The following is a 12,310-nucleotide window of genomic DNA, read 5'->3' as shown; positions in this document are numbered from 1 at the left end:
GAGAGTGTCTCGGGCCTGGTTAAAAGTCAGGCAATAAGCAGGCGTAGGTTATAGTCAAACTTTTGTGTTTGACCTGCTTTGGCTTAACTGAGTGCTTGGTATATTCTCGTAACGGTAGGCAGACAAACGGAAGTGCATAGTGTGTGTGTTTGCGTGTGGATGAATTTGGTGTGGATGAATGAGTACCGTCGTTTTGCTCTCTCTTAGACCAAGAACAGTCGTCCGCTTCGAACCAATCAGCTGTACGCCCAAGACGAGGGCGCGACGCACACCCAGCTTTACACCAATCATTTCGAGATGATGAAAATGATTGCTGGGAAAAGAAGCCCGCCCATCAAACCCTTGTAAGTGGATAGAAGAGGCTTATCTCTTAGGATAACTGAACTGAAACCAGTGTGGTGGACAGACAGACTAGCTGTTTATAGTTCAGCCGTTGTATCAAAAGAGGCGTTCGTAAAAACAATGATGGAACTGAAATCGGTGTGCTGAAATCGGAAGTTGTTTATCTAAACGCCAGCTATAATGAGCAGGTACTTGTGGGTCACAGGGAGAAGAAGTCTTAACTTGGTGCTTGCAGTTAGTAAAAAAAAAAAAACACCAGCTGAGTCTTTTCCCATAAATTGGGTTCTATCGCTAAAATAAATTTTTAAAAAATCATACAGTAGAGGCTGCCTTATCTCTGAAGACAGGGGCACTGGAAGAAGAAAGCGCTTCTGACGTAAATCTTAATTTGGGGACAGGGTTGCATCCTGGTCCCATGCCTTAAATACTTTCAACGGTTAAATGCCAAATTTGGGATTGGACTTGGAAAACTAACAGGAGGACAGCAGGGCACCATTTCAGCACGGCTGCCGGAGCTTAACGAGTAGCTGACATTTCTCCCCTCTTTTCGTGCCCAAGACGGCGCTCGATGCAGCTAATTGTACTGAGAGCCAAATAAAAGCGAAAATACGGATTAAGCGTAAAAGGGCTGAAAAAGTTGAGAGGAGCAGCTCCGTGGTTTAAATTCCCAATAGCTAATTTCACCCCGTCTTCTATATTCCCCCACTCCCTTTCCCGCCCCCTTCTGTATTTCAGGCTTGGCATGAATCCTTTCCAGAAGAACCCAAAGCACACATCGGTACTAGCAGAAAGGTAAGGAATTATCGGCAGGCGGGAGAGGGCTTTGTGTGGTTGTGGGTGCGAGACTCTGCCACAAGAGGAGCACTCATCCAGAATACCTTCTTCGAATACCGTATTTTGAGAAATGTTGGCCAGGAAGTTCATTCCGAACCTAGGCATATTGGGCGGAGAGCCCAGCTGAAGTCAAACCCTTTAAAGTCCTCCTCTAATATCCGTAGGAGAGGTCTTGATTTTTTTTTTTAACCTAACTCTTCACGTTGACTTCCATGGGCTTTAAAACCTCTTGACTTCTGGGGTAGATCATGGTATTTTCTTTTTGCTCATTGGCACATCTAAGTCATGTCATTCCTCTCTTCCCAGCGGCATTAACTACGATAAGCCGCTGCCCCCCATCCAGGTGGCGTCCCTCCGAGCCGAGCGCATTGCGAAGGAGAAGAAGGTAGGCGATGCGAGACGGTTTGATCCTTGGCTTGTAAAGGGTCAGGTCAAAAAAAAAAAGGAAGAAAGGAAGGGGAGCCATTGAAAATCTGTTTTCCTCCCTGACCCGCTTACAATATGGTGTGAGTGTTGCAGTGGGGCCCAGGAATATGGGGCCTCCACGGAGAGGAGGGCAAAGCATCCCGCACACCAGAAAGATTTCCCCTTCACTGATCAGAAAGCCGCCGTTCTTCGTCCTGCAAGCCTCGACTTCACGACTGGGAAGAAACTCGCTCCCACCCGTGGCAGACCATCTGGGAGGAGATGTTGTATTCATGAAAGTCATACTTGGTTCAGGAAGAGCAACAGTGGGATAGTAACCTGGAGTAACACATGCGGTGGAGAGGTTTTTTAAATCATCCTCATTTCCTACGTGTCACTCCCACCTTTCCTCCGAGGGTCTCAAGATGCTGTTCCTCCCCATTTTTTAACCCTCACAATAATCCTGTGACATGGACCAGGCCAATAGACTCACCCAAGATCACCTATTAAGATTCATAGGGATTTGAACCCGGGCGTCCCGAGTCTTGAGTCGGTACACTTCCCTCCGCACAGCGTGGGTGTCGCTCTTTCTCCCCATGCTGTTTTTCTTCTCCGGTGGGACGCTTCACACACAAGGCATGGGGAATGGGGTCAGCCCTCTCTTTCCCCCCCCCCCAGGCAGCCGTCATAGTTTCTATCAGAAGGAGGTCTCCGACACCTTCCCCTCTTCCGCTTGTCCCAGGGATCGAAACCCGAGCCACTCAGAGAGGCTTGGGGGCCACCTTTCAACCGTCGGCTTTCCTTTGGAGACCCCCCGGCCCCGTACGAGGCGCAACTCTTGACCTTCTCCTTCTTCTTTTTTTCTTCCCCAGGCTTTGGCAGAGCAACAGCGGGCTCAACAGCAGGCGGGACCGCAGCCGCCCCCGCCGGCCGGCCAGCCACAAGCTCCGCAAGGGGCCGGCCAGCCGGCTCAGCCCCAGGCTCAGCCCCAAGGCCAGGCCGTCCCGCAGCCTCAGGCGGTGGTCCAGGCCGCCGTCACCACGGTGGCCAGCACGGCAGTCCTGGTAAGACGTCACGGTTTGCTGGTCGGCTGGAACCCGCCGGGGCGGGAAGCTCCGGGAGTCCGTGGGCTCCGTTCTCTTGCTGGGGCTTAGCTGGGTCACGTCGGCGCTCGATGCTTCTGTGAGCACAGGGTGGCCCCTTTCTGGAAAGTCAGGGCAATGGTGACTACGATCTATTTAAAAGTTGGATTTTTTTTTCACCTGCTGCTGCAAGAGCATGATCTGTTCTGGTGACAACTGGAATAGAGAAGCACCACAAGAAAAACTTAATGATGCCTTTTCCCGGCTCCGCCGTTTTCTCAGCTCCAAACCGCCGCCCCCCCCCAGCAACCAGCCTGCTAAGCTCTGTCCCTGCGCGAATTTCCAAAGTCTGCCCGTAGCATTTGCAAAGCAAGGCTAGTTTAGACAGTTTTAGCAAGAATAAAAACTTCAAACACCTGTCTGATCTGTTTTTAACTTGTCATATTTGAATGGTGGTCAGGGAAATTGACAGCGTTGGTCAGGGAAGGCCAGGGAAATGAAAAAATAAAATTTCAGTGGCAACCTTGTAACAGCAGCCCTCCACTAACGGGCGACATATGGGTGACCGTCTTTTTTCTCATCCCCCCCCCCCCCAGTAGCCTGTCCAAACTTTCTCCATAGCGTTCTTCGGAAGCTAGACAGGAGGCCGGCGAAGGTAGACAGGGGAACGTCTGTTTCTTCAAATCTAGATTCAACACACCGGGTGGAGTTGTTGGGGTTTTGTGTGTGTCTTTTTGTTTTGTTTTTTGGCACGGTTCCTTCAAATCAGCCCCCGTACACTTTAATCTGAACTTGGGTGAAAAGCAGCTTCCCAGCTTTAATCTTGCAGAGTTCATTCGCTGACATGTGCGGATGGACATGCTAGTCCCTAAATCGGCACGCTTCCGGTATTTCTGAGTCACACCCACGTGTGTTTGTGTGTGTTTTTCTCATCCAGGCGGGTGCCATGAAGAACTCGGCCACCGGAACAAGCATACAGGCGGGTGAGTCGGCTCTCCTGGAGCCAAGGGGGGCGAGCTGGGGAGGAACCCGGCGGTGCCTTTTTCTGGCCGTGGGTCCCCCCGATTGATCTCGGCTTTGTTTTCAGCCACCGTGAGCGGGAACGTTATCGTGAACACCGTGGCAGGAGTGCCGGCAACCACCTTCCAGCCCATCAACAAACGTCTGGCTTCGCCCGTGATACCCGGAACGCTGGCGGTGAGTCCGTTCAAACGCCCAAAGGAGCAAAAAAGACTCCCTTAGGTGGGCGCGCTCTCACTTTTATAGCTCGTCAAGCGTGCTGCTGTAGAATGCCTGTCCCGTTGGTCTAATTCCACGATGGTGATGATCGTCGCCATCATCTTAGAACTGCCGAGCGGGAAGGGACCCTGTAGTCATCCAGTCCAGCCTCCGTCGTGGGGGGCACGGTGGGGAATCCCGCCTTCCACTCCCCATAGGATGGAACTTTCCCTCCAAACCCATGACAGACAGGTAACATCAGTGCTGTATGTAACATCAAGCTGTCCTCCAACTAGCGGAGGCGAGAAGCTTGCAACGGTTCTGGACTCTTCCCCTCCTTTCAGACTTCGGGAGGGACGGCGTCGGCGGCCCAGGTGGTGCACACCCAGCAGAGAGCCGCGACGGCGCCTGCTGCCTCTGCGGAACTGGTGACCCTCGCGTCCACTCCGGGGGTCCGGGCGGTGACCTCTGTGACGGCCTCGGCTGTGGTCACCACCAATCTGACTCCAGTCCAGACCCAAGCCCGGTCCCTGGTCACTCAAGTCACGCCAGGTAACATGGGGGCATGTGGAGGGGGTGATGGGAGGGAGGGAGGGGGGCAGGAGTTTCCTGCACCTCTAACGTCAAAACCACACTCCTAGCCCTGTTCGGGTTGAAATCCCTGAACAGGGCGAAAGAGATCCTCATGCGCCGTCGGTCAATTCAGTGGGTTTACCCGAGCAAGTGGATTTGGGGCCAATGTGTTCTAACTACTTTAGAACTCCGGAGCCGGAAGGGGGACCCTAAGGATCATCCAATCCAGCCCCTGTCATAGAGGCCCGGTGGGGGAATCGAACCTCCCACCTCTGGCTCTGCAGCCAGACGCCTTAAACCACTGAGCTGTCCGGCGGTGCTTCGATTCTTCTTGACATCGAAACCCCCGTTTCTGGCGAAACCACAAACTGGGATCAGACTCGAACCAGGAAAGGTGGAAGGAATCGCCCTCCACGGAGAGAGAAAGAGAGACTAAGAGTTGGGCAAGGAACCCCAGCCTCTCTTCTTAATCCTCTTCTCCTTTGCGTCCTCCTCCAGCAGCCCCGGCGGGGGTGCAGCTTTCCGGAAAGGCCATCACGCCGGCTCACTTCCAGCTCCTGAGGCAACAGCAACAGCAGGCGGCCGGTCAAGTCCCAGTGGCCCAGATCCAGGCTCAAGGCCAAGCGCAGTCGCCAGCTCAGATCAAAGCCGTCAGCAAGTTGCCCCAGGTGAGGACACCAGCCCTGGTTCGCTCCCTGGAAGCTGGCCGGCACATCCTGGGTGTGTGTGTGTTTCCTTTGGATGCTCTGGGAGGCCCATTCCCGAGAAGACACACCTGTCTGGTGGCGGTGCTGAGAGGGTAGGCGGGTCTTTGATTAACAGTTGGGGGGCAGGTGGGCAAAGGCTGTCCCAGACCCAATTTAATAACTCTTGTTTGGAGGGGACTGTATTCTTTTCCTTCTTAATTAAAAAAAAACGGTGGTAGCTTTCCAGAACTCCGAAAGAATAACGTAACGTTTGCGGCATCAAAACTTGAAGGTAGTTTGACGAGTGCACAACACGTTTGTACGTTCCGTGCTGTAGTAGTGATTGAAATTTTTGTATCTGGCTGGGATAACGCTGCAACTTCTTGAAGATAGGTGTGGCAATAACATGCTTTTGTTTTGTTTTCCTTTTGCTTTTTGTTCGTTCGTTTCGGTGTCGTCATTAACAAAAGCCCCGGGGCGTACAGTTCAGCTGCCCCACTGCTCTGACCCTGAGCGGCGGAGGGCTTTTTGAAGTGGGCGGTTGGGTTGGCCATCCTTTGCTCTTTCTGGTTGCTGTGTCTCCCAATGTGGAATGGGAACCTGTTTCCGAACAGTTTTGATTCTTTTCTTCTACTCCTTCCTTATGGTGTTGCTTAAAAAAACTTAGTTCCCAAAACTCTTCCTCTCTCCCTCCTTTCCTCTATCCCTGAAGTCCCCAACCTGCGGTCTGCGGCCCCCGTACCGGGCCATGGCCTTGGCAAGACCGGGCTGCAGAGACTGATCTCCTGCCCACACCCCACACATATGCCCCCCACGCACACACATGCACGCACAGGTGCCCCCCTGCATATAGACCCTGCCTCCCCCCCCGAACCGGCCCACAATTTGGAAAAGGTTGGGGGCCACTGCTTTAACCCATCACAAGCCCCTCCCTCCCTCTTTGCCCTCCCCCCAGGGCAGCTCACAGTATTTAAAAGAGTTGAATTAGAAACCTGGGAAGTTAACGCCGTTAAACTTTAAAACAGACTTAAAAGCGGTTGAATCATTTAAAACCAGCAAAATGTTAAAAAGCGATCGTAACTTTAGAAACAGTATTCGGGGACTCGGTCCTAGAAGCCTGCTTGAAAAGGTAGGGTCTCCAGCTGTCAGTGGAAGGATAATAAAAAAGGGGGGAGCACCTGAGAGCATCTCCTCACCTGGGAAGCAACCCCCCCCCCGAGAAGGCCCTCTTTGGTGTCCCCGTCCACCCTCCCTGTGCTGGCCGTGGGACTGAGAGGAGGGTCACCTCTGAGGAGCTGGAGAACTCAGAAGGCTTGATAGGGGGGAGAGGGGGGGGTCCTTCGGGTTGCCCGGCCCCAAGTCTCTTGGCTTCCCCAAAGCGGAAAAAAACGAACCCAACCCAAGAGTGATTTGTTGAACTAAAAGCTCATAGTGTGTGTTTGTCCATGTGGTTTTTTTTCCCCTCTTCTCCTTTTCTTTCCAGGAGCAGCTCATCCGGTTCCAGAAGCAGAAGCTGCAGCTCCCGCAACAGCAGCAGCAGGCGGCCGCCGCCCAGCAGCAGGCGCAGTCCGGAGCCCAGCCGCCCCCCGCGCAGGTCCAGGTGCAGCAGCAACATCAGCAGCAGCCGCAACAGCAGCAGCAGCCACAAGCCCAGCAGCTCACGGCGGTGGCAGCCCCGAGGCCCGGGGCTGTCCTCACCGGCACTACCGTCACGAACCTCCAGGTGGCGCGGTTGGTACGTTACCGGCCACGACTCCCCCTTGGGAACGTATAAACGCTCCCCTGGATGAGATCAGAACTGCACCTGATACAGAGGTGGACAGCTCGACGGGGGGCAGGGGGGGACAGTCTGGGGCCTGTTTCCCCTCTTTGTCTTCCCTCCCCACCACCTACTCCCAGAGGCCGATATCAGCCACTCCTTTCCAAAGAGGACAAGCTGCCAGTCCAGTTTACTCAAGGCTACTTGAGAAAAATGTCCCTGGGACAAAAAGAGTGAGACCAGTTTACATGCCCATAGAATCATAGAAGGATCGAGTTGGAAAGGGGGCCTGTAAGGCCATCGAGTCCAACCCCCTGCTCATGGCAGGAATCTGAATCAAGAAGGTCGGACAGAGGGCTGGCCCCCTTTTTCTCTTGAAGGCCTCCAGCGCCAGAGCGCTCATCACCTCCTGGGGTCATTGGTTCCGTTGTCGTACTCCTCTAACAGTCGAGAAGTTTTTCCTGATAGCCAGCCTATAGTCCGCCTCTGTGATGCTACAAAGAGAACCTGGGTCCTGGTTTCCCTGTAACTTAGGTTCTGTTAGGTTTCAATTCTGTTCCAAGTGGAGAGACTTAGAAAATGCCTCCTGTTTCCTTTCTGTTAGCTGCACCTGCTGTGAAAGAGCTGGATTATTTTCCCCGGAGCGAACCCATAGGCAGTAATATTTCTCTTATCTTTAGAGCAGGAGTGCATGACTTTGGCAGGTGTGGGGGGGCAATATTCTGCCTGGGGATCCTCTGGAAGCTGCTTAGACTGTCAGGAATGGGCTTGGGGGTTTGTGTACCCAAAACACACACCCTGAAATGGACAGGAGTCCGTTTCCAGTTATAAAAATCACTTTGTATTTTGGCTGGCGAGGGGGCAAGTGGGGAGCCGAGACCTTTGTGTAAGGTGAATGGCTTCCCCGCTAGGATTCAAGGAATGGAGATTCAGTGGCTTCTTCTTTTTTTTTCCTGGTTGGGGGAGATCATTTTTGGGAAGGCAGGGAGGGATCGGGTGAGGCTGGGGCAGCGGGGAAGCTGCGGAAACAGCCTTGGGGAGGGGAGGACGCATATCGCCCACCCTGCCGGCAGTAATCCCCGCCTCCCATTCCTTCCTGATTAGACTCGTGTGGCTGCTTCCCAGCTTCAAGCCCAAGGTCAGATCCAGGCTCAGACGCCGCAGGGAGCCCAGGTGGCTTTGGCAAAACCTCCGGTGGTCTCGGTCCCAGCTGCCGTGGTGTCGTCGGCGGGAGTCACCACGCTTCCCGTCACCGTGGCCGGGATCAGCGTCGCGATCGGGCAGCCGCAGAAAGCTGCAGGTATTTCAGACGTCTTCCGATGATCGGGGCTTCCACCCAGCCTGCGGTCCCAGCTGGCCTACGCATCATAGCATCGGCAGGCTGGACTGGGTTGATTTGGGCATTTGGCCCTTTCATTTAATGAGTTCTCCTTTGGTTGAAGTTATTACAGTGGTGCCTCGCACAACGGGTGCCTCGCACAACGATGAATTCACACAACGATGCCTTTTTCTGTTAAATTTGCCGCCTCACACAGCGATGTTTCCTATGGGGGATTTTCACACAACGATCTCCCTTTTCGCTCCTGTAAAAGTGTCTTACAATGTTTGGAAGCCGTTTTAAATGATTGCAATGGTTAGCCCACCTCCTGAAACCTATGCAAACTGATTTTGGTGTTGTTCTAACACTTCGTTAATTTATGATGATTTTTTGAATTTTCTCCATTGGAAACCATTGGTTGGTCTGTCTAATGGTTTCCAATGGAGAAAACAAAAAATCATCATAAATCAACGAAGTGTCAGAACAACACCAAAATCAGTTTGCATAGGTTTTAGGAGGTGGGCTAACCATTGCAATCATTTAAAACAGCTTCCAAACATTGTAAGACACTTTTACAGGAGCAAAAAAGGACTTCGCAAAGACATTGAAATGTATTGAGTCGGCTTCAATACATTCCAATGAAGGAAACATTGTTTCACACAGCGATGTTTCCTATGGGGATTTTCACTCAGCGATGGCAATCCGTTCCAATTGGAACGTATTAACCGGTTTTCAATTCATTCCTATGGGAAATGGTGTTTCACAGAACGATGTTTCACACAACGTTGATTTTTTTGGAACCAATTAACATCGTTGTGTGAGGCACCACTGTATTTGGATTTTGGCTCAGATCCTTTTTTGGGGGGTGGGATTGAAAGAGAAAGATTTCTCAGCAGAAGCTGACGCTAGGGGTCCCTGCCGGGCACTCTTTTCCTCTTCATTCACGAGAACAAGGCCCAAACGTCTCTCTTGCTGGTAGAGATATTGGTCTAGAGTAGACGAAGAGGACAGGCGCTTCTCGTTAGCCTGTAACTCAAGACATTCATCTTGAGGAGCTGAGGTAGGAAACGAATACAGTGGCACCTCGACTTACAAATTTAATCCATATTGGAACGGCGTTCGTAAGTCGAAACATTCATCGGTCGAGGCTCCGTTCGTGAGTCGAAGCTACTCTTTGCGAATGGAGCCGTTCGTAACTCAAATCGTTCGCAAGTGGGGACATTCGTAAGTCGAGGTACCACTGTACCTGTCCTGAGTAGCAATGCTGGAGAGAGGTGGTGCCCCTCCGAACCTTGGAAGCCCCCTTTCCTTGAGCTTAGGGTTCTTGGACGCTTGATCTCCAGCTTTGATCCCAACTTAGCAGGTCCTCAGATCTGGTGGCGCCCCCCCATTTTGAGGTTCCCTGCCAAAGTCTGAACCCCAACCGTTTGGCCCCGCCTGGAGGCCGTTCCAGATCCTAAGCCTTTTCTTGGGACGGACCGAATGACGAGCGTGCCGGTTTCTCTCTTGGTGTCCCGCGCAGGGGGGCAGACGATGGTGACCCAGCCGCTCCACGTCCAGCAGCTGCTGAAGCTGAAGCAGCACCACCAGGCAGCCCAGCAGCAGAAAGCGATCCAGCCCCAGGTGGCCCAGGGACCGGCGGCCGTGCAGCAAAAGGTTTCTTCCTCTCTGCTTCTTCCTTCTGCGTCTCTGTCTTTCTTTCCGACCCGTGTGGATCCTCACGTCCTCTATGCATTAGTGTTCATTTCAGATTTATTTATTTATCTTTTACATCGTGTACTCCCCACCTTTAGGCCGACGAGGCTTCCGGGAAGTTTCTGAAATGGGTAATTAAGGCAACCCCCCCCCCGCCGCCCTTAGCAGCTAAAACGTCAGGTGTGATACGCAAGGAGTAAAGGATGCGAAGTGAAGTTGACAAGGGACCAGTTCAGGCTTTCCTTGTTTTCCTCCTATGGGCAAAGGAATCATGGCTAGAAGTGGAGGGACGGTTTTTTAGCAGCCTGCATTTTAAACCTGTGATCCACCCCCGATGCAGCATTGCTTTAACAGTGAGAGGCCGGATAAAGTAGTTGCAAAAGCATGCAAAACCCAGAGACTCTTCCTGTTGATGTGGTCTCTTACCTACATCTTTTAAACCAGTAGTTCCCCAACCTTGGGCCAACTACAGCTCCCAGAAGCCTTCACCAGCGCCTCTGCTGGCCAGGATTTCTGGGAGTTGAAGTCCAAGAACATCTGGTCCCACCAGAGCACATGTGCTGAAGATTGACACGCTCTGTTAATTTTTATCAGTGATCTTTGTACCCTGTCTCTCCTCTTAGGAGTCCAGAGATGGGGGTAGACCTGATCTTTTTTATTTTCACAACAGCTCTAGAGGGTTGTTGAGGGCAGGAGAGAAATTTACTAGGCCAGCCTCGGGTCCCCAGATGTTCGTGGGCTACAACTCCCAGAAACTGTAGCGAGCACAGCTGGAGAGAAGCAAAGGCTTCTGGGAGTTTTAGTCCAAGAACATCCGGGGAACCGAGGCTGGGAAGCACTGCCTTCATGCCCGATACATCTTGTTCGCCTTTAAGGCGTTGGTTCCCAGCCTTGGATTCCCCGGATGTTCTTGGGCTGAAACTCCCAGAAATCCTGCCCAGCCCAGCGAGCGGCGAAGGCTTCTGGGAGTTTGAATCCGAGAACATCTGGAGACTCAAGGATGGGTCGCCTGACGAGGTTCTTGGCTAAATGAGGATCACAACTCGGCTCGTTTGAGTCTCAGTTCCGCACTGTGAACCCAGCGGTGGGTCCGGTCTCTCTCCAGATGCGTTGAGCTGCTGTTCCATCGCTGACCGGTGGCCGAAGCTCTGTGGGGTCCCCGAGTCGCTTTCCCCCTAGTTCTCGCCCCTGCCCTGACTCAATGAGCCCCCGTGTCCTGTTTTGCTGCTCCAGATGAGTGCCCAGCAACTCACCGTTCAGGCGTCACACCAGACCTCCCAGCAGCAGAAAGTCTATGCTACCCAGCCGGCCCTTAAAGCGCAGTTCCTGCCAACATCTCTCTCCCAGGCCCAGAAACCGGGTGGAACCCAGCAAGTCCAGACCCAAATACAGGTACCCGTAGCCTCTTTCCACCTCTCCGGAAATTGGGCGGGCGCGGGCAGGCGTGGGACAGCTTTTCTCGTCAAACTTCTCTTCCCCGTTCCCTTTGCAATTATTCCGTCTCCATTTCCATTTCACTCACCACCGAATCGGTCGCGGGCTGAAGAGGATGCTGTTGTGGGATGAGATCTGTTGTGTTGTTTTTAAAAATCTTCTTAAGCGAAACTGAAACCGGGAAACCCCTTCTCTCTCACCCCCTCCTGTGTTCCTAAAGGTTGCAAAGATCCCGCAGGTGGTCTCCCAGCAAGCAACGGTGGCCAATATTCAGCAAGTCGTGTCCGTTTCTCAGCAGGTCAGTTTCACTCAGATTCTGTCTTAACAGCATTCGGGGTCCTTTTGCTTTTGGGTTCGACGTGCTGTTCCTCTTGAACCCGTAAGGCTGCCCCAACCGCTCGTTCCTGCACCAGGGACCCTCCTCGTGAGAGTCGCTTTCGATTCTCAGGGACCTCGCCTTTGTCGAGCTAAAGCAGTGCTTCCCAACCTTGGGTCCCCAGATGTTCTTGGACTTCAACTCCCAGAAGCCATCGTCACAAGCTCTGCTGGCTGGGATTTCTGGGAGTTGTAGTCCAAGAACATCGGGCGACCCCAGGTTGGAGAGCACTGGGCTAAAGAATCGCTTGAAAATGGCTCACTGTTAGAGAATAAAAAGACCAAGGTAATTAATTTTAGGTGATATGATAACACTACTTTATTTTGATGAGGCATACTAGTATATTTCTGATCTTTGTGCAACCAAAACAGCAGCTTACATGCAAGGAAAAGGTTGGGTAAGTGTTTGAGAGTACCTTGGAGTTGGAAATCTCTCTCTCTCTCTCTCTCTCTCTCTCTCTCTCTCTCACACACACACACACACACACACACACTCTCTCTCTCTCTCTCTCTCTCTCTCTCTCTCTCTCTCTCTCTCTCTCTCTCTCTTACTTGAGAAAAGAAAGACTCCCTTCTACACTGTTGATGT

At 52.5% G+C, this 12,310-nt stretch overlaps 1 protein-coding gene across 1 annotated transcript in view; it reads left to right on the top strand.

Annotated features, from left to right (window-relative positions):
- EP400 (E1A binding protein p400) overlaps positions 1–12,310 on the top strand; it is a 71,055-nt gene that overhangs the window by 55,634 nt on the left and 3,111 nt on the right. Inside the window, exons 41-53 of the mRNA XM_078381920.1 lie at positions 208–344; positions 1,078–1,134; positions 1,483–1,561; positions 2,454–2,645; positions 3,601–3,646; positions 3,751–3,860; positions 4,226–4,433; positions 4,956–5,122; positions 6,624–6,875; positions 8,004–8,199; positions 9,740–9,873; positions 11,146–11,304; positions 11,567–11,644. Coding sequence (XP_078238046.1) covers positions 208–344; positions 1,078–1,134; positions 1,483–1,561; positions 2,454–2,645; positions 3,601–3,646; positions 3,751–3,860; positions 4,226–4,433; positions 4,956–5,122; positions 6,624–6,875; positions 8,004–8,199; positions 9,740–9,873; positions 11,146–11,304; positions 11,567–11,644 — 1,815 coding nt within the window. The remainder of the gene's footprint in view (positions 1–207; positions 345–1,077; positions 1,135–1,482; positions 1,562–2,453; positions 2,646–3,600; positions 3,647–3,750; positions 3,861–4,225; positions 4,434–4,955; positions 5,123–6,623; positions 6,876–8,003; positions 8,200–9,739; positions 9,874–11,145; positions 11,305–11,566; positions 11,645–12,310) is intronic.

This window comes from Pogona vitticeps, chromosome 14 (assembly GCF_051106095.1).
Source record: "Pogona vitticeps strain Pit_001003342236 chromosome 14, PviZW2.1, whole genome shotgun sequence".
Lineage (NCBI taxonomy): Eukaryota > Metazoa > Chordata > Lepidosauria > Squamata > Agamidae > Pogona > Pogona vitticeps.
The sequence above is the reverse complement of the archived record's forward strand: the minus strand, read 5'-3'. Positions and strand labels throughout refer to the sequence as shown.